This window comes from Schistocerca nitens, chromosome 6, assembly GCF_023898315.1.
Source record: "Schistocerca nitens isolate TAMUIC-IGC-003100 chromosome 6, iqSchNite1.1, whole genome shotgun sequence".
Taxonomy (NCBI): Eukaryota; Metazoa; Arthropoda; class Insecta; order Orthoptera; family Acrididae; genus Schistocerca; species Schistocerca nitens.
This window is the reverse complement of record NC_064619.1, coordinates 187,993,073-188,014,319: the sequence shown is the minus strand read 5'-3', so window position 1 is coordinate 188,014,319 and position 21,247 is coordinate 187,993,073. Positions and strand designations below refer to the sequence as shown.

Here is a 21,247-nt window from a genome sequence, read left to right as displayed (position 1 = left end):
TCCGCTTCATCGTTTACGCCGTAAAGGTGTTCCGTTCGTCTGGACGACGGAATGCGAACGCGCCTTTCGCCAGTTGAAATCGGTGTTACTTTCACATACTTGCCTTACGCCATTCGATCCCCGAAAACCCCTTTTGTTGATGGTAGATGCATCGGATTTCGGGATCGGTGCTGTGCTTGCGCACAAGGATGGCTCGCATGATCGCCCTATTGCCTTTGCGTCCAAATTGCTCTCATCTGCGCAACGAAATTATTCACAAATAGAGAAAGAAGCTTTAGCTCTCGTGTTTGGTGTTACCAAGTTCCATGACTTCTTGTATGGTCGTCACTTTACCATCATCACAGACCACAAACCGTTGACATCGCTTTTTCATCCGAACAAGCCTGTACCTCCGCGTACAGCGCAGAAATTCATTCGCTGGTCACTTTTTCTCTCGCAGTACCGCTACGATATCTTGTATCGGTCCACTGCTAAGCACGGAATCGCTGATGCGTTGTCCCGTTTGCCTGTTGCTGAGGATAAAGCATTCGATTCTTCCGAACTTGCTTGCATGTTCATTGATTCAGAAACCGATGACGTGGTCGCATCGTTTCCGATTGATTTTCGTCGTGTAGCTACAGCCACAGCTGCTGACCCTGTCCTTGCTACTGTTTTGCGTTTTGTTGCTACGCAATGGCCCTTGTCAAAGTCACGGATCGCGGATCCGTTGGTTCGCCGTTTTTTTGCTCACAAGGAGAGCCGTTTTGTACGACGTGGTGTTTTGTTGTTGCGTTCTGATAATGATCAATCCCGAGTCGTGGTCCCACGTTCGTTGCAGTCCTCTGTCTTACAGCTTCTTCACCAAGGACATTGGGGTATAGTGCGTACGAAACAACTTGCTCGTCAGCACTGTACTTGGTTCGGAATCGATGCTGCGATTACGAATATGTGCTCCTCTTGCGTGGCGTGTGCCGAACAACAATCCGCACCGCCACGTAAATTCTTTGCATGGCCGAAAGCCACTTCCCCTTGGCAACGCTTGCAAATCGATTTTGCTGGTCCATTCTGGAATGCTCGATGGTTGGTTGTGGTCGATGCTTTCAGTAATTTTCCTTTTGTTGTCCGGATGTCTTCCACGACGTCTTCTGCCACAATCCAAGCCTTGTCTGCTATCTTTTGCATTGAGGGTCTTCCGCAGACTATTGTTTCCGACAATGGCCCACAATTCATGTCCGCAGAATTTCAGTCATTCTGCAAGGCCAATGGTATTCAACATCTGACGTCCGCGCCGTTTTCGCCTCAGTCCAACGGTGCCGCTGAAAGATTGGTCCGGACTTTCAAGTCACAGATGTTGAAATTGAAAGAGTCGCATTCTCGGGAGGACGCTTTGTTGCTCTTTTTGTCTTCGTATCGCTCTCAGCCCCGCGATGGTCGCTCGCCGGCTGAATTGCTCCATGGTCGTCCTCATCGCACCCTGATGTCTTTGCTGCATCCGCCGCATCAGGTTCCTGTGCAGCGGCAGACTCCTGCTTTTGCTCCTGGCGACGTTGTCTATTATCGCAACTATCGCGGTTCACGGCGTTGGCTCGCAGGGCGCATTCTTCGCTGCCTCGGCCACGCGATGTATTTGGTTTTGGGGGCCTCTGGTGAGGTGCGTCGGCATCTCAATCAGCTGCGCCTCTGTCGTCGCCTGGGTTCTGCCGCTCCCCGTATGCTTTCAGCGACGGAGCCGTCAGGTCAGCGCCCTGGGGACCCATCTACTGGCTCGCCTCATCCCCAGGTGTTCCCGACGCTGCCTTCCATTTTGCCCCATGGCGTCGCGCCGCCGCCGCAGCAGCCGCCGCAGCCGCCGTCGGCGCCGCCCGCAGTGGACGCGTCGCTGCAACCGCCTGGCGCCTCCCTGGGTCACGCGCCGCCGCTCGCTTCCCGTGACCAGCCGTCCTCCGCCATGGACCTCTTGCCCGCTCCGGACCAGATGTCGTCGTCGCGCGTCGGCTTCCCCGACGCAATGGAGGTCGACCCTTCGGCCCCTCCTGTCTCATTACGTGCGCATACACCGCATGTTGACGTGCACCCTGGACTAGGTTTGCAGGCGTTTCCTAGCTCCCCTCGGACCGAATGGCCGGGTGCGGGTGGCACAGCTTCGCCTGTTGTTAGGCTCCCCACCTCATCGCATACGTCAACATGGGGTCCTCCCCACGGCGGGCGGAAGCCTTATCTCACGACCGTTCGCCGATTTGAGGGGGAGGAATGTGGTGTCACCGCTAGACACCACACTTGCTAGGTGGTAACTTAAATCGGCCGCGGTCCTGTAGTACATGTCGGACCCGCGTGTCGCCACTGGGTAATCGCAAACCTAGCGCCACCACATGGCAGGTCACAAGACACGGACTAGACATCGCCCCAGTTGTACGGACGACATTGCTTGCGACCAGACGTACGAAGCTTTCCTCTCATTTGCCGAGAGACAGATAGAATAGCCTTCAGCTTAGTCCATAGCTACGACCTAGCAAGGCGCCATTTGTATCAGTGATTATAGCTTACTAATATTCAAGAGAGATGTATTCCAACAAGAGAATAAAGATTTAAAAACGCTACGTACTTTTCTTTAGTGCATTAATAAGTCTCATGTTCCAGACTTCACGCCCGTCTGCGTTAGTTTCGCGTGCACCTAGCCACTCATTGTGTCTAGACTGTATGAACTAGACACAACATAGCATATCTTAGGTTTGACCTTACGTGCTCTGTAACATTTCATTACTGGTTACAAAATAACATTTTTTTTTCTTTCTTTTTTCATGCAGTAATTTGCCCAGGTATAAAGCGATAAGAAGAGGATTTGGCCAAACAAGCAGCTAAACGATTTCTTTCACCAGTCGCTTGACGTTAATATGAGAATACGACGTAGCCTATGTAAGGTTTTGGATTTCAACGAAAGTTATGTGTCATGCTTCATATTTGGACACTACATATTTTTTTCAAACTGAAGTCTTCAATAGTCGATATCTTACGAAACGGAGTTTCTGAGTATAAGCAGTGTGATCTTAGGATGTCGGCAACAGTGTCGTGGCCAGTAGCATTCATTGATAAATAAGTAAAGGAACCGGGTGTTGGTTACGCTGCTGAGTGGTCTGGACATAACTAGCAGAACACAGGTATGCAAATGCAGAGGACGTTGCGTTTCGGAAATATGATTTTGTGGAGACTGATTTCAGAAGCGTGAAGATATTCAGGTAAGGTTGCTGCATCGTTTACTCGCACGTTATTTATCATGAGTTTGAGATAGATAAATACTAATCAGTTTTCTTTTTATTGGCTACTATCAGTTACTTTTGCTGTCCAGACGTAATTAAACAAAATTATATGTCCACATTGCCTACATTCCGAGTTACAGTTCCACCATTCCTTACCTTCTAAGTAATGTATTACACGGCAGAGTAATATTTTTTAACAAGAAGTGATCTCTGTAAAGATGCTAAGAGCCGTACCATGTAACTTATAGGGTCCCGAGATAAAATGTCCAGGAACATGAAAACACTTGTACTTTAACCCAAGTGACAGAGAAGGGGTAAATGCAGGGGAGTGAATAAGGAATGTGGGGATTGAGAGGCACTAGATTGATGCTGTAGCCAGATCTCAACAGGGAATGAAAGAGGACTACTGACGTAGCTAGTGAGAAGTATAACCCAACACACCTACATTCCGGATGGAAATTTAAAGTCTTGAGAGGCGCATTCGTCCTCCAGACGGCAGATACTCGTGCGCCCTCTTTCAAGCGGGAAACAATACTTCGATTCTATGATTGCAAAATTCATCAAAATAATAAATCGAATCTAGAACGGATGGCCGATGTTTACCAACAATAACATAACCAACATTAGTTACCGACCATACGAACGTATATGTGGAAGCCATGTAGCATCAACATTTGAGAATGAAACACGCTTATTCGTATTGACAAGTTGAATCATATCCATCAAAAATGTGGTAAATATAGACAATGAAAAAGACTGAAATCTTACAAGAGTAATTTTCTGCACCATACTTGTAAAAAACATTTTGAGACGAGAAACTAAACTGTCATGACCAGTAGACTGCTACGTCGACTAGTGACTGACGACTGTTGTATTGCCCAGTGACGCAGCTCAGGATTTCAGCGGCCGCGCGGGATTATCCGAGCGATCTAGGGCACTACAGTCATGGACTGTAAGGCTGGTCCCGGTGGAGGTTCGAGTCCTCCCTCGGGCATGGGTGTGTGTGTTTATCCTTAGGATAATTTAGGTTAAGTAGTGTGTACGCTTAGGGACTAATGACCTTAAGTCTCATAAGATTCCACATACACAGGATTTTAGCTCCGATAATAAGGAAATACAAACGCAATAACTCGATAGTGGCGTCAGGAGTGAAATTGACAGCACTCTGGAAATATGTTGTGGATCATACACGAACTTTTATCGTGCATACTTCAGATCATCCGCCTCCATAGGATTTCTAAATGACGACAGGTATCATACATGCAACAAGTGATTGAATTTCCACGTCAATTTTAGCATGAAATCTGCTCCCTCATGAAGGTAAATAACACTGTGAATTTCCCACCTAAATTTGAGTTTGAACCATTTTATACATACGGCGACTGGCTTATGTCTGATGAAGGTAGAGGTGGGTGCGACAGTGGAGCTGGGGATGGGGTTGGTGTTGGGGGTGGGGTTGAGATTGGAGGTTGACAGCTGGGGTGAGGAGATCCCATGACTTATCGATGATGTCATCAGTGACGTGATTTGCCTGACAACCTGCCCTGTTATACTACTCTAACACAGATCTACAGTTTCAGTAGGATTTGACGATTCTTTTCATCAGATAACGTTTATGTGAATACACTGCCTGCATTAACATTACAACACAAACATGCACGAAAGTTTATGAATAGGAAACCAGTTAAGTTATAACAACAACATAAAACAACAAAATAAAATTTAACGGTTACATATGGCATGAGACGCTCACTTTGTGGTGATTACATTGCAACGGCCGATTCCGGTTGCTTTGTCTTTAAATTTCATCACATGTCTGGGATTATTCTACAAAACGTTCAAAGCTGAGATATGAAAATTCGACGATGGGGCGAAAACCCTCTTTCACTCTGAGCCATTGTGTGGGATTTGTATCCAGTCACATAAAAATAGTTAATATGACGTAACGATTTTCTTCTCCTGACGAGGACCTACATCCAGTCGACTCTCGTCAAAGCAATCATATCACCTTGAGGTATCCAATAGTGTAAATCAGTAATTAATATTAATGAAACAAATAATAAGGAAAACAGGGTAATCAGAAAAGAAGGCTAAAATGCTGTATACCTGTATTTCATTAGTTGTTCCAGGTGTGACGCCCCACTCCACTTGTACATTGCCCTGCGCGTCGCCGCAGTAGACGCCGTTGAGTGGCCAGCAGCACCTTCCCGGGGGCAGCTCATTAGTTTCCAGAAAATTGTTCCACGTAGAGTACACACGGCAGTTGGCGTCGACGAAATTGCACTCCGATTCTGACATCCGCACTCGGAAGACGGGGAACTGCAGTACCTCGTCTCTGTAGTCTACAAAGACGAAGACAAAGGCCATATCCAGTTGATCTCTGTTTCCAGATGTCTTCTTCCCGTTCAGCTCTATTAAGCAACTAGCTACGGCTTTGACCGTCTCGAGTCGGTTCCCGCTGTATCCGGTGTAGCCGTTTCTGAGGTCTGGCCACTTTGTCGGTGGACCGAAGAAGGCATAACCCACTTTCCTGCGGAGGATTGTCAGCCCTTTCTCCGTGTGCGGCTCGTACCGATCGAAATCCGTGTACGACAGCAGCTCATAATGCGACTGCTGACGCGGATATGGATCCTCAGTCCAACCGGATGCCATTGGTAGTACTGTGTCAGTGCTGAACACGATGCGAATCGTTAATCTGGAACAGAAGTTATCTGTATTAGATTATTATAATACAGGGTGTTTCAAAAAGATGGTATGGATTTTCATTTAAGAAATTAAAAATTTATTTTAGCAGCAGTCGGAAGTAGCAGTTCAGTAGGTTGCCAGTAGGGGTCTCAGTCATGCACCTACGTCGCTAGCCAACTCACTCGCAAGTTTATTACCCAGTGAGTGTTGACTCGAAATGACGATAATAAACAAACAAAAGGCACCTTATAGTCCCCGTTTCAAAAGGTTTAATTCATTATTCGTTTCTCAGAGTGCTGATTCTGCAAGGCCGGCCGCGGTGGCCAAGCGGTTCTAGGTGCGAAGTCCGGAACCGCGCGACTGCTACGGTCACAGGTTCGAATCCTGCCTCGGGCATGGCTGTGTGTAATGTCCTTAGGTTAGTTAGGTTTAAGTAGTTCTAAGTTCTAGGGAACTGATGACCTCAGATGTTAAGTCCCATAGTGCTCAGAGGCATTTGATTCTGCAAGTGTTGTTCAATTAATTCAAATCCTCCCCACTTGCATAATTAGAATTTATTAATTATACACGGCCACTTTCGGTCTTTATCGAGTGCATCTGAAACCACCATTTTAATATACAATGTGATGGGTATACAAATAGTTTACATAACGGGAAATGCATATAAAATGTGATTCAGCTGCCCTTACTGCTGGGTTTTATGCAACCAACAAGGCTGTCGAATACAATGTGCACGGTTTTCGTGTTCTCTCGCTCAGTATGCGCAAACTATTAGTCCTACAGAAAAAATGAACAGGATCTCTTCATAGTTAATTTAATACACACATCAAAAAAAGTTTTGTCTCACTCCGGTACCAAGAACTCCTGAAAATAGACGCTGACTGTGGATATTGTATCACAGACACAGTCTCTTTGTCTGTTCAGAGATGTCACCAAACCCGCCCAAAGATGTAAACAACCATCCATGAGTAGCGCCTATTAGATGGAGGAGGTCTGACAGCCGATCAATTACAGTCATTTCACCAGGAAGGAGGTAAACGGCTCGTGTTGCCTGTAGTTCAACCATGCCTAGACACTCAATTCCGCTGTTCGGTCGCGTCCGCATTGTTACTTTGCCGCAGGAGGGGCTCTCAAAAACGGAAGTGTCCAGGTGTCTCGGATTGAACCAAAGCGATGTTGTTCGGACATGGAGGAGATACAGAGAGACAGGAACTGTCGCTGACGTGCCTCGCTCAGGCCACCCAAGCGCTACTACTGCAGTGGTTGACCGCTACCTATGGATTATGGCTCGGAGGAATCCCGACAGCAATGCCACCATGTTGAACAATACTTTTCGTGCAGCCACAGGACATCGTGTTACGACCCAAACTGTGCGCAGTAGGCTGCACGATGCGCAACTTCACCCCCGACGTCGATGGCGAGGTTCTTCGTTGCAACCTCGGCACCATGCAGCACGGTACAGATGGGCCCAGCAACATACCGAATGGAACACGCAGAGTTGGCATCACGTTCTCTTCAATGATGAATGACACATATGCCTTCAACCAGACAATCGTCGGAGACGTGTTTGGAGGCAACCCAGCCAGGCCTAACACCTTAGACACACTGTCCAGCGAGTGCAGCAAGGTGGAGATTCCCTGCTGTTTCCAGGTGGCATTATTTGGGGCCGACATATGCCGCTGGTGGTTATGGAAGGCGTCATAACGGCTGTACGATACGTGAATGCCATCCTCAGACCGATAGTGCAATCATAGTGGTAGAATATTGCCGAGGCATTCGTCTTCATGGACGACAATTCGCGCACCTAACGTCCACATCTTGCGAATGACTTCCTTCAGGATAAGGACATCGTTCGACTAGAGTGGCCAGCATGCTCTCCCGACATGAAACCTATAGAACATGCCTGGGATAGATTGAAAAGGGCTGTTTATGGACGGCGTGACCCACCAACTACTCTGAGCGATCTACGTCGAATCGCCGTTGAGGAGTGGGACAATCAGGACCAACAGTGCCTTGATGAACTTGTGGATAGTATACCACGACGAATACAGGCATGCATCAATGCAAGAGGACGTGATACTGGGTATTAGAAGTACCGGTGTTTGCAGAAATTGGGACCACCCCCTCTGAAGGTCTCGATGTATGGTGGTACAACATGCAATGTATGGTTTTTATGAGCAATAAAAAGGGCGGAAATGATGTTTGTGTTCATATCTATTCCAATTTTCTGTACAGGTTCCGGAACTATCTGAACCGAGGTAGTGCAAACTTTTTTTTTTATGTGTAGTTAAATTTTGTACCTTGATGCGTTTTTGCTAGAGGTCATATTTTTCGAACAGTTCAAGAAAAACGTACAACAGTGACCATCAAATATGTTTTTTGTGAATAACCAAAAAACTGTGGCATACAGTGAAAACGTATCCCAGTATAAAATTTAGCGACATTGACTTTCCCACAAAAAAATCCAGTGCATTTTTGTCTGGAGGCCTAACATTTTCCACTTAGCAAGCGAGAGAATATGAATATCTTGTGGAAGGAATTTGCAGGTATTGCATACCGCTTTAAAACTCAGAAGTAGCGGCAGGTGAATAATGTTGTGTATGTAGAGCACACGTACAAAAATACACTCCTGGAAATGGAAAAAAGAACACATTGACACCGGTGTGTCAGACCCACCATACTTGCTCCGGACACTGCGAGAGGGCTGTACAAGCAATGATCACACGCACGGCACAGCGGACACACCAGGAACCGCGGTGTTGGCCGTCGAATGGCGCTAGCTGCGCAGCATTTGTGCACCGCCGCCGTCAGTGTCAGCCAGTTTGCCGTGGCATACGGAGCTCCATCGCAGTCTTTAACACTGGTAGCATGCCGCGACAGCGTGGACGTGAACCGTATGTGCAGTTGACGGACTTTGAGCGAGGGCGTATAGTGGGCATGCGGGAGGCCGGGTGGACGTACCGCCGAATTGCTCAACACGTGGGGCGTGAGGTCTCCACAGTACATCGATGCTGTCGCCAGTGGTCGGCGGAAGGTGCACGTGCCCGTCGACCTGGGACCGGACCGCAGCGACGCACGGATGCACGCCAAGACCGTAGGATCCTACGCAGTGCCGTAGGGGACCGCACCGCCACTTCCCAGCAAATTAGGGACACTGTTGCTCCTGGGGTATCGGCGAGGACCATTCGCAACCGTCTCCATGAAGCTGGGCTACGGTCCCGCACACCGTTAGGCCGTCTTCCGCTCACGCCCCAACATCGTGCAGCCCGCCTCCAGTGGTGTCGCGACAGGCGTGAATGGAGGGACGAATGGAGACGTGTCGTCTTCAGCGATGAGAGTCGCTTCTGCCTTGGTGCCAATGATGGTCGTATGCGTGTTTGGCGCCGTGCAGGTGAGCGCCACAATCAGGACTGCATACGACCGAGGCACACAGGGCCAACACCCGGCATCATGGTGTGGGGAGCGATCTCCTACACTGGCCGTACACCACTGGTGATCGTCGAGGGGACACTGAATAGTGCACGGTACATCCAAACCGTCATCGAACCCATCGTTCTACCATTCCTAGACCGGCAAGGGAACTTGCTGTTCCAACAGGACAATGCACGTCCGCATGTATCCCGTGCCACCCAACGTGCTCTAGAAGGTGTAAGTCAACTACCCTGGCCAGCAAGATCTCCGGATCTGTCCCCCATTGAGCATGTTTGGGACTGGATGAAGCGTCGTCTCACGCGGTCTGCACGTCCAGCACGAACGCTGGTCCAACTGAGGCGCCAGGTGGAAATGGCATGGCAAGCCGTTCCACAGGACTACATTCAGCATCTCTACGATCGTCTCCATGGGAGAATAGCAGCCTGCATTGCTGCGAAAGGTGGATATACACTGTACTAGTGCCGACATTGTGCATGCTCTGTTGCCTGTGTCTATGTGCCTGTGGTTCTGTCAGTGTGATCATGTGATGTATCTGACCCCAGGAATGTGTCAATAAAGTTTCCCCTTCCTGGGACAATGAATTCACGGTGTTCTTATTTCAATTTCCAGGAGTGTAATTTATAATTTACTTTATGCTGTAGAGTTTAAATATGAAAGTATAACACGTTCGTTGATGGAATCTAGATTTTCATTATTTCTAAAAGGAATCATTTGACGTAAAATGAGACATCACATAAAAAACACTATATCCTTTCATTTCAATGTATAGACTAAGTAATCTCTGTAAAGAACCATGTATAAGGGTGTGATGAAAAGTAATGTCTCAGAACATTTTGTGTGAAAGCTCTTAAGAAACAGCATTAACATTCAACATACCGGGTGATGAAAAAGTCAGTACAAATTTGAATAATAAACCATGGAGTAATGTAGATAGAGAGGTAAAAATTGACATTCATGGTTGGAATGACGTGGGGTTTTATTAGAACAAAAAAAAATCACAAAATGTCCGACAGATAGCGCTGGACAGCAAAACGTCAGTGACTGCGCATGACAATCTTGTATAAAGGCAGCTATGAGAGAGGGAATCAGATGCGCCAGCAGTCGCAGCATGTGGACGTTACCTGAAAAGGCGCTTTTAGTGAAGCTGTATTATCAGAATGGGGAATGTGCTAGTTCAGCGTTACGCTCTTATCGCCATAGGAAGGGGATTCGAACGGGTAAAGGTCCGTTGACAAATGCAGCTGTGGCGAAAATGATTTCGAAGTTCGAAGCCACGGGCTGTTTAGACGATAGACCTCGTAGTAGCCGACCGAGCACAAGGCGTAATGCTGCTGAGAAAGAAATGCTGCAGGAGGAAATGGAGAGAGTAGCGGGTTCGTCTATGCACGGGGAAGTCAGCGCTCGTGCAGTCGCACGTCGCACCGACACTCCCTACACTACTGTTTGGTTGGCACTGAGGCGTACCCTCCGATGCCTTCCGCACAAAATCCATCGGCGTCATGAACTTTTACCTGGCGATTTAGTGATGTGGAGGGCATTTGCGGTGTGGGCGTTTCAAAAGATGGCGGAAGATGACGATTGGTTGGGTAACGTGTTGTGGACCGGCGAAGCTCATTTCACGATCCGAGGGTCTGTCAACGCCCACAACTGCAGAATTTGGGCTATCGAAAATCCTAGAGCTGTCGTGGAAACTCCATTGCACGACGAGAAAATCACGGTATGAGTTGGATTTACCACATCTATCGTTATCGGGCCTTTTTTCTTCGAGGAAATCATCTTTGCTTTGTCTTACTTTGTTATGCTAATTATTGCTATTCTGATCAGATGAAGCGCCATCTGTCGGACATTTTTTGAACTTTTGTATTTTTTTTTTGGTTCTAATAAAACCCCATGTCATTCCAAGCATGTGTGTAAATTTGTACCTCTCTACCTACATTATTCTGTGATTTATTCAGTTTTCAAATTTATACTGACTTTTTGATCACCTGGTATTTGTTCTTCATGTCTACATATTTATATCTCAGCATAGTCACCCAGGGACAACGGCCTTGCCACAGTGGATACACCGGTTCCAGAGAGATCATAGAAGTTTAGCGCTGTCGGGCGTGGTGGGCGCCTGGATGGGAGACCATCCAGCCGCCATGCGCTGTTGCCATTTTTTGGGGTGCACTCAGCCTCGTGATGCCAATTGAGGAGCTACTCGACCGAATAGTAGCGGCTCCGGTCAAAGAAAACCATCATAACGACCGGGAGAGCGGTGTGCTGACCACACGCCCCTCCTATCCGCATCCTCAACTGAGGATGATACGGCGGTCGGATGGCCCCGATGGGCCGCTTGTGGCCTGAAGACGGAGTGCATTATGTGCATAGTCACCCAGGCGACGAACATATTTCCCCAAACGAGAGACCGGTTTGCCGATACCGTCATTTTAGAGTGTGTGGTTCTGTTGACCCAGCTACAACCCAACCTCTGCTCGCACCACTTCATCACTTTCATAGTGAGGCCCTCAATGGTGGTCTTCAATTTTGGAAAACAGATGAAAATCGGCTAGGGCCAAGTCCGGACTGTATGGAGGATGCTCGATGACGGTGAACACAAGGTGTCCGATTGTTGCAGACTTTGCAGCGCCCAAGTGTGGATTGGCGTTGTCATGCTGAAGGAGGGGGTGCCCCATGTGCGGACGAACTCTTCGAAATCGAAACTCTGCTTCGGCATGTTGTTTCTCACACACCGACATAGTTAAGTTACACACAGCCATATTACGCGCTGCTAATACGAGTCCTCTAGGAGCCGTACAGGGCTCCAAATCTATAGACACCAAGAATGAAGATGCAGAATATTAATAAAGTTTCTTTCATTTAAAAAGCCTTAAGAGTTTTCCCAAAACAATTTAGTGTCACTGCTTTTGAGCACGTTCTCATACGATACTGTAGTCATCTAAACAAAGATGAATAGGTTCCGAAACACTTACCATCACTCAGACCAAAGTTTACGGTCAGTGGTATGTAAAACTTCACGACTAATGGAAGAAACATACACGCGAGGTTACAACAACAGTTATAGTAGTGTCTACAGCGCAGTCGCCCAAATTTTGCTATTCTGCATGTGAACCATCGCTATCAGAAAAGATGATGTAATTGCTTTGTTAGAGATACAGATAGCCTTGGGAGAGCCAGCCATGACAAAACTCTTCCATCTGGTGAGTAGGATGTATGAGACAGGCGAAATACCCTCACATTTCAAGAAGAATATAATAATCCCAATTCCAAAGGAAGCAGGTGCTGATGTATGTGAAAGTCACCGAACTATCAATTTAGTAACTTAATAAGCCACGTTTGCAAAATACTAACACGAGCCCATTACAGAATAATGGAAAAACTGGTAGAAGCCGACCTCGGGTACGATCAGTTTGGATTCAGGAGAAAAGTAGAAACACGCAAGACAGTACTGACCCTACGACTTCTCATAGAAGATAGGTTAAGGAAAGGCAAACCTACGTTTGTAGCTTTTGTAGGCGTTGAGAAAGCTTTTGCCAATGTTAACTGGAATACACTATTTCAAATTTTAAAGGTGGCTGAGGTAAAATACAGGGAGGTTATTTACAGTGTGTACAGAAGCCAGATAGCAGTTCTAAGAGTCGAGCGGTATGAAAGGGAAGCAGTGGTTTAGAAGGGAGTGAGACAGAGTTGTAAACTATCCCAGAGTTGTTTAGTCTGTATATTGAGGAGCAGTAAATAAATCAAAAGAAAAATTTTGCGTGGCAATTAAAGACCAGGGAGAAGAACTAAAAATTCCGAGTTTGCTAATGAGACTGTAATTCTGTTAGAGACAGCAAAGGACATGGAAGAGCAATTCAACAAAATCGACAATGTCTTGAGAAGAGGATATAAGATGATCACCAAAAAAAGCAAAATGATGCTAATGGAATGTAGTCAAATTAAACCAGGTGATGGTGAGATAATTAGATTAATAACTGACACACTTAAAGTACTCGATGAGTTTTGCTGTTTGGGAAGCAAAATAGCTAATGATGGTCGAGTTAGAGAGGATATAAAATGTAGAGAGGCAATCGCAAGAGAAGCACTATGGGACTTAACATCTGAGGTCATCAGTCCTCTATAGCGTAGAACTACTAAAGCCAAACTAACCTAAGGACCAGAATGAGATTCTCACTCTGCAGCGGAGTGTGCGCTGATGTGAAACTTCCTGGCAGATTAAAACAGTGTGCCGGACCGAGACTCGAACTCGGGACCTTTGCCTTTCGGAGGCAAGTGCTCTACCGCTGAGCCACCCAAGCACGACTCACGCCCCTCTCCTCACAGCTTTACTTCTGCCAGTACCTCGTCTCCTACCTTCCAAACTTAACAGAAGCTCTCCTGCGGACCTTGCAGAGCTAGCACTTCTGAAAGAAAGGATAATGTGGAGACATGGCGTAGCCACAGCCTGGTGGATGTTTCCAGAATGAGATTTTCACTCTGTAGGGGAGTGTGCGCTGATGTGAAACTTCCTGGCAGATTAAAACAGTGTGCCGGACCGAGACTCGAACTCGGGGCCTTTGCCTTTCGCGGGCAAGTGCAATTTATTAATGGATGAAAGTGTGGGGGGTAAAAACCGTAGACGGGGCGAAGCAGATTCAGAAGAAACTAGGTTGTAGTAGTTACTCGGAAATGAAGACAAAGTAGCATGGAGAGCTACATCAAACCAGTCTTTGGATTGAAGACCACAACAACAACAAGCACATATTCAGCTTGGCATTGATTGATAGAATAGTTGGACATTCTCCAGAGGGATATCAAGAAAAATATTGTCTGATTGGCGGATCAGATTGTAGTAGACCACAACTGTTTTGCAAGCCCTGTCCATAGCACTCCAGGTGTTTAAAATTAGGGAGAGATCCGGCGACATTTCTGTCCAAGACGGGGCTTGACAGGTACTATGGCAAGCAGTAGTATCCGGGAGGGCATTATATTGTCGAAATGTAAACCTAGGATGGCTTGCAAAGGGCAACAAGACTGAGTGTAGAATACCGTCGACGTACTGCTGTGCTGTAGGGTGCCATGAATGACAACTAAGGGTTGTCGAACCGTCTGGCGTGTGACAGTCATACTGGTGTCCCACCACTATCTGGGGCGACTCTAGGGACGCCTTGCAATGTTGGAGCTCAGTTCGAGGCGGGATTCACCGCAGAAGACAATTCTACACCAGCCAACGAGATTCCAGGGCGAATATACCCGACACCACTACAGACGGGCTTGTTGGTGTACAGGGGTGAATGGTTGGTGGCGAAACGGGTGCCGCGAACTTAGCTCCTTCACTGTGAGCCGCTTATTCTTCATCCATGTAGTCACTGAAGCACCAGTAATGGTGAATATAAGGCTCTGAGTGCCTCTCTGACGGTAGCTATGTCCCTTCGTTGTGCCTTCGTCTGCTTCCATCTTGACACTGTTAGGCCACGGTTCACCAATTCCTGCCAATATCATCGAATAGTGCCATCGCTCCTATTAAAACGCCGAGCTGTTCGTCGATTACTCCAACGGGCTACTTTAAGCCCAACTACATTCCTCTCTCAATGATAACATCAGCGTATATTGTACACACACACAGGTCCTGGTATCTACCTGTCCACTGTTTACTATCCTTGCCAGCTGCGTGATGAAATTGCGCTTCACTGCAACACATTCGTCCATCGGCCGCCACCGTTTAAAATTTTGCATTTTCTACCGGTGCCTGCATGAATAAAAATTTGTGACCTATCTGCGTAAGTCCCTAGTGGTGTGTCGGTTTTTTTGTCTTTGACTGTATTATAGAGGTGGTATACCACCTAGCTTAGTGATCAGTTGAACACCCTACACCAACAATATGGTCAATTAGCAGCTTTTTCAGACTGGCTCCAATATTCGATGGTGAGATCTCTGCAAAAGACAGAATACATGCTACTATATTGCCTTCATTATGGATTCTCGATAAAACATTTATATACAATGCAAGAAAATAACTAATAACTTTCTGTTTCACATCTCATATCTCACGACTATTTTCTTACGTTTCTGTTCCGAAGGTGTCACTCATACTTTCTGATGTACAATGAAACAAGCAACCTTCAGCTGCCCACGTGACATATCTAAATACTTAGAGAGTTTACAGTATACAAAAAGACATTAATTAATTTTGTGATGTAAGATAGTTACTTTCTTGACATGAAATATTAGACGACAAATAAAAAAACTAAGTCTGTCAAGGCCATCATGAAATTTTAGGACGTGATCACGCAGCTTTAGCTTTCTCACCACTTTTGGATAGTGGAAAAGTAGTTAGAAGAAAACCTAGTTGGTCTTTCCCTCTCTCCGCCAGCCAGTGCTATTTAAGTTAATATTTGTACGAAAACCTCATGCTTAAATACTGTGAGAATAACCGAATATCCTTGACTCTGCTCAGTGATAAATATTGTTAATTTGTCGTAGGGTGAAACTACGCATTTAATCTGTAATTTCATTTAAATATTGAACTATCAGTAACTCATAATTATTTTCTGTCATAGTGGATACATTTGTGAACCGTGACTGTGAGGTATAATTATTTGTTTCTAATTTCTGCTACTAGTCACTTTTATTTTTTTGTTTGTTTTATGTTTAATTTACGATAATACAACATGTTTCTATCATGTTCTGTTCATCATCAGGTGTTCATACATACATACATACAGAGAAATGTTATTTAAAAATAAACTGTCTCGAAATAAATCAACCTAGAACTTTTTGTCCGATGTTCGTTACTGTAGTGGCTGATGTGGCTTTTTTTTGGGGGGGGGGGAGGGTGGGCCTGTGGATGGCCAGAAATCGATGTCAGTGATGAGCTTATAGATGTACTTAATGTAATACTCTCACATAATTACTTCTCTTTCGACAAAAAAATTTACAAGCAGGACCTAGGACTAACATAGGGGAACCCTCTCAATGGCATAAAAGCTGAAATACTTATCAACTACGAAGAAAACAAAATACTGACACTAAATGATAACATCACAAGCAAAGTTAAATTCTATAAAGATATGTACATGACGTCCTAATATTATTTGATGGCACAGAAGATGAAGTGACAAATCTTTTTAACAAATTCAGTAGCCCACATAAAAATATTATATTCACCACTGAGCAAGAAGAGAATAACACCATACCTTTTCTTGACATGAAAATATCAAAACAGAACCAAAAGTAGCTTTCAACGTTTACAGAAAACCTACTGGCTCTGACACCACTATACCAAACTCCTCTAATACATCCCTCCTCTAACAAAAAAGCTGCTTGTAGATCAATGCTGTACAGAGCACACAAATTTCCACTTGAACATGTAGAACTCCAAGGAATAGAAACCATAAAATATACCGCTATAAACAATGGATATGATCCTTCACTAATTAATACCATGTCAGAACAGATAAAAAATAAACTGAACAAATAACATCAAACTACACTCACAACTGACAGTGTACCAGCAGTCAAATAAGTAAAAATGTCATGTCTTGGAATATTATGCGACAAATCGGCAAGACTAGTCACAAACACAGATGTAAAAATCACCTTCAGCACCAATAGCAACCTAAGTAGGAAGCTTCTTCACAATATAAAACCACCAGATACATGTCTTGATGCATCTGGCATTTACAAAATTGCCTGCAGCCAGTGCAATAAATACTACATAGGCAAAACAGGCAGAAATGTCAGAGCTCGAGTCAAAGAACATTTAGACTGCTACAGACTTGATAAATGTAACAAATCAGCAGTAGCATCTCACATTAAAGATACAGGCCACCATTTGAAAATCGAAGACAAACTCGAACTTTTGCAGAAAAAAGGAAAAATCAGTTCATTTGAATCAGCTGTGGGTTCTTGCTGAAACATTGTAAATTATCTAAACAGACACTGTTTTTTAGCCTTGTTAAATTGTGAAACAAGGCAAAAAAACAGTGATTGTGTGGTTAAACAGGAAAAGTAACAGAATCGATATCATGGAAGAAATGGAAACTTTCATTCACAATACAAAACATGGAGATAACATTCTTAATGAGACAACCGAATATAAAAACTTTAAATTCTTCATCAGTCTTAAGCCAGTTCTAACGCAATAGATTCAAGATGTGTCAATGTAAATAAACGACTACAAATCTGTTAGTACCAAGAACATCGATACAAACTCTCGATAATCGATACTGACTCGCTTGTTACAAGTACTCCATCTTTTATCAACTGCATAATTGTTACATGTATCTTGAATTAATTTGTTTAGTGAATTACGTCGGAAAACAGTGACAAAATACGAATTGCAGTAGTTTAATGTTACTTCACAGCTCCGCCATTGCCCCAGTGGTGGAAGTGAGGCTACAAGGCAATAAAATCGTAAGTGATCAACTGTCATATATAAGCCTTTCAACCACTTTCGCAACACGCTATAGATGCAAAACTATCTGCATTCTATACAGGCTGTGATGTCATACATAACCAACAACAAGAAAAAATCACTGCCATCGATTTCTGGTCTTCCACTGACCCTCTCCTCCCCAAATGCCACGTCAACATCGGACAAAAAGTTCTAAGGTAATTTACTAAGACAATTCATTTTTGAGTAACATTTCTCTGCATGAATGTATAAACGCCTGATGATGAACGTAACACGTTTGAAAAGCGTTTTATTATGTTAGATTAAACATAAAACAAATAAAAATGAAAGTCACTGGTAGCAAAAACTACAAATAAATAATCAGTGACTCGTATTACGTAAAAATTAATTTTTTGTGGCGTGTATCTAGCATTATGACTTAATTTCGTTGAATGTTGTAGATTCTTCATTTTATAGTGCACCAGATGGTTCGAATTGCATCTTTGACAAGGGGTTTAGAAGCCCAGACTTGTGTTATGTGACATAAAAGATTGTAAAACGAAGTAAAAGTAATTTTTCTTTTATAAACACACTGTTTAATAATGCTGGCCATTTATTTTAGTTACTTGTATGCTGTGCTGGTACTGCGAACGGCTGAAAGCAAGGGGAAACTAAGCCGTAATTTTTCCCGAGGGCATGCAGCTTTATGTATGGTTAAATGATGATGGTGTCCTCTTGGGTAAAATATTTCGGAGGTGAAATGGTGCCCCATTCGGATCTCTGGGCGAGGACTACTCAGGAGGACGTCGTTATCAGGAGAAAGAAAACTGGCGTTCTACGGATTGGAGCGTGGAATGTCAGATCCCTTAATCGGGCAGGTAGGTTAGAAAATTTAAAAAGGGAAATGGATAGGTTAAAGTTACATATAGTGGGAATTAGTGAAGTTCGGTGGCAGGAGGAACAAGACTTTTGATCAGGTGAATACAGGGTTATAAATCCAAATACAAATAGAGGTAATGCAGGAGTAGGTTTAATAATGAATAAAAAAATAGGAGTGCGGGTAAGCTACTACAAACAGCATAGTGAACGTATTATTGTGGCCAAGAAGACACGAGGCCCAAGCCTACTACAGTAGTACAAGTTTATATGCCAACTAGCTCTGCAGATGATGAATAAATTGATGAAATGTATGATGAGATAAATGAAATTATTCAGGCAGTGAAGGGAGACGAAAATTTAATAGTCATGGGTGACTGGAATTGGAGAGTAGGAAAAGGAAGAGAAGGAAACATAGTAGGTGAATATGGATTACGGGAAAGAAATGAAAGAGGAAGCCGTTTGGTAGAGTTTTGCACAGAGCATACATTAATCATAGCTATCACTTGGTTCAAGAATCATGAAAGAAGAACCCTGGAGATACCAAAAGCTATCAGATTATATAGGGTGTTACAAAAAGGTACGGCCAAACTTTCAGGAAACATTCCTCACACACAAATAAAGAAAAGATGTTATCTGGACATGTTTCCGGAAACGCTTAATTTCCGTGTTAGAGCTCATTTAATTTCGTAAGTCTGTACTGTACTTCCTCGATTAACCGCCATGATTTCATACGGGACACTCTACCTGTGCTGCTAGAACATGTGCCCTTACAAGTACGACACAACATGTGGTTCATGCGCGATGCAGCTCCTGCACATTTCAGTCGAAGTGTTCGTACGCTTCTCAACAACACATTCTGTGACCGATGGATTGGTAGAAGCGGACTAATTCCATGGCCTCCACGGTCTCCTGACCTCAACCCTCTTGACTTTCATTTATGGGGGCATTTGAAAGCTCTTGTCTACGCAACCCCGGTACCAAATGTAGAGACTCTTCGTGCTCGTATTGTGGACGGGTGTGATACAGTACGCCATTCTCCAGGGCTGCATCAGCGGATCAGGGATTCCATGCGACGGAGGGTGGATGCATGTATCCTTGCTAACGGAGGACATTTTGAACATTTCCTGAAACAAGGTGTTTGACGTCACGCTGGTACGTTCTGTTGCTGTGTGTTTCCATTCCATGATAAATGTGACTTGAAGAAAAGTAGTAAAATGAGCTCTAACATGAAAAGTAAGCGTTTCCGGACACATGTCCACATAACATTTTTTCTTTCTTTGTGTGTGAGAAATGTTTCTTGAAAGTTTGGCCGTAGCTTTTTATTGGTTATGAACTGTAGATTAAAACTGGAGAAACTGCAAAAAGGTGTGAATTTAAGGATATGGGACCTTGATAAACTGACTAAACCAGAGGGAAAAGTTGACAGGAATGGGGGAAAGAAATACAGTGCAAGAAGAATGGGTAGCCCTGAAGGATGAAGTAGTGAAGGTAGCAGAGGATCAAGTAGGTAAAACGACGAGAGCTGGTAGAAATCCTTGGGTAACTGAAGAAATATTGAATTTAATTGATGAAAGGAGAAAATACAAAAAATGCAGCAAATGAAGAAGACAAAAAGGAATACAAACGTCTCAAAAATGAGATAGACAGGAAGTGCAACGTGGCTAGGCATGGTTGGCTAGAGGACAAATGTAAGGATGTAGAAGCATGTATCAATAGGGGTAAGACAGATACTGCCTACAGGAAAATTAAAGAGACCTTTGGAGAAAAAAGAACCTCTTACATGAATATCAAGAGCTCAAATGGAAAACCAGTTCTAAGCAAAGAAGGTAAAGCAGAAGGGTGGAAGGAGTATATAGAGGGTCTATACAAGGGCGATGTGCATGAGAACAATATTGTGAATATGGAAGAGGAATTAGAAGATGATGAAATGAGAGATATGACACTGCGTGAAGAGTTTGACAGAGCACTGAAAGACCTGACAAAACTCTACCATCTGGTGAGCAAGATGTATGAGACAGGCGAAATACCCTCAGACGTCAAGAAGAAGGTAATAATTCCAATCCCAAGGAAAGCAGGTGCTGACACATGTGAAAATTACTGAACTATGTTTAATAAGACACGGCTGCAAAATACTATCACGAATTCTTTATAGACGAATGAAAAAACTGGTAGAAGCCGACCTCGGGGAAGATCAGTTTGGATTCCGTTGAAATATTGGAACACGTGAGGAAATACTGACCCTACGACTTATCTTGGACAATAGATTATGGAAAGGCAAACCTACGTTTCTAGCATTTGTAGACGTAGAGAAAGCTTTTGACAATGTTGACTGGAATACTCTCTTTCAAATTCTAAAGGTGGCAGGGGTAAAATACAGGGAGCGAAAGGCTATTTACAATTTGTACAGAAACCAAATGGCAGTTATAAGAGATGAGGGGCATGAAAGGGAAGCAGTGGTTGGGAAGGGAGTGAGACAGGGTTGTAGCCTCTCCCCAATGTTATTCAATCTGTATATTGAGCAAGCAGTAAAGGAAACAAAAGAAAAATTCGGAGTAGGTATTAAAATCCATGGAGAAGAAATAAAAACTTTGAGGTTCGCCGATGACATTGTAATTCTGTCAGAGACAGCAAAGGACTTGGAAGA

At 44.4% G+C, this 21,247-nt stretch overlaps 1 protein-coding gene across 2 annotated transcripts in view; it reads right to left on the bottom strand.

Moving 5' to 3' along the window:
* LOC126262733 (uncharacterized) overlaps positions 1–21,247 on the bottom strand; it is a 101,155-nt gene that overhangs the window by 56,706 nt on the left and 23,202 nt on the right. For both annotated transcript variants that reach the window (XM_049959536.1, XM_049959537.1), the window contains exon 2: positions 5,340–5,928. In XM_049959536.1, the coding sequence (XP_049815493.1) occupies positions 5,340–5,885 (546 nt within the window). In that variant the 5' untranslated portion in view covers positions 5,886–5,928. The remainder of the gene's footprint in view (positions 1–5,339; positions 5,929–21,247) is intronic.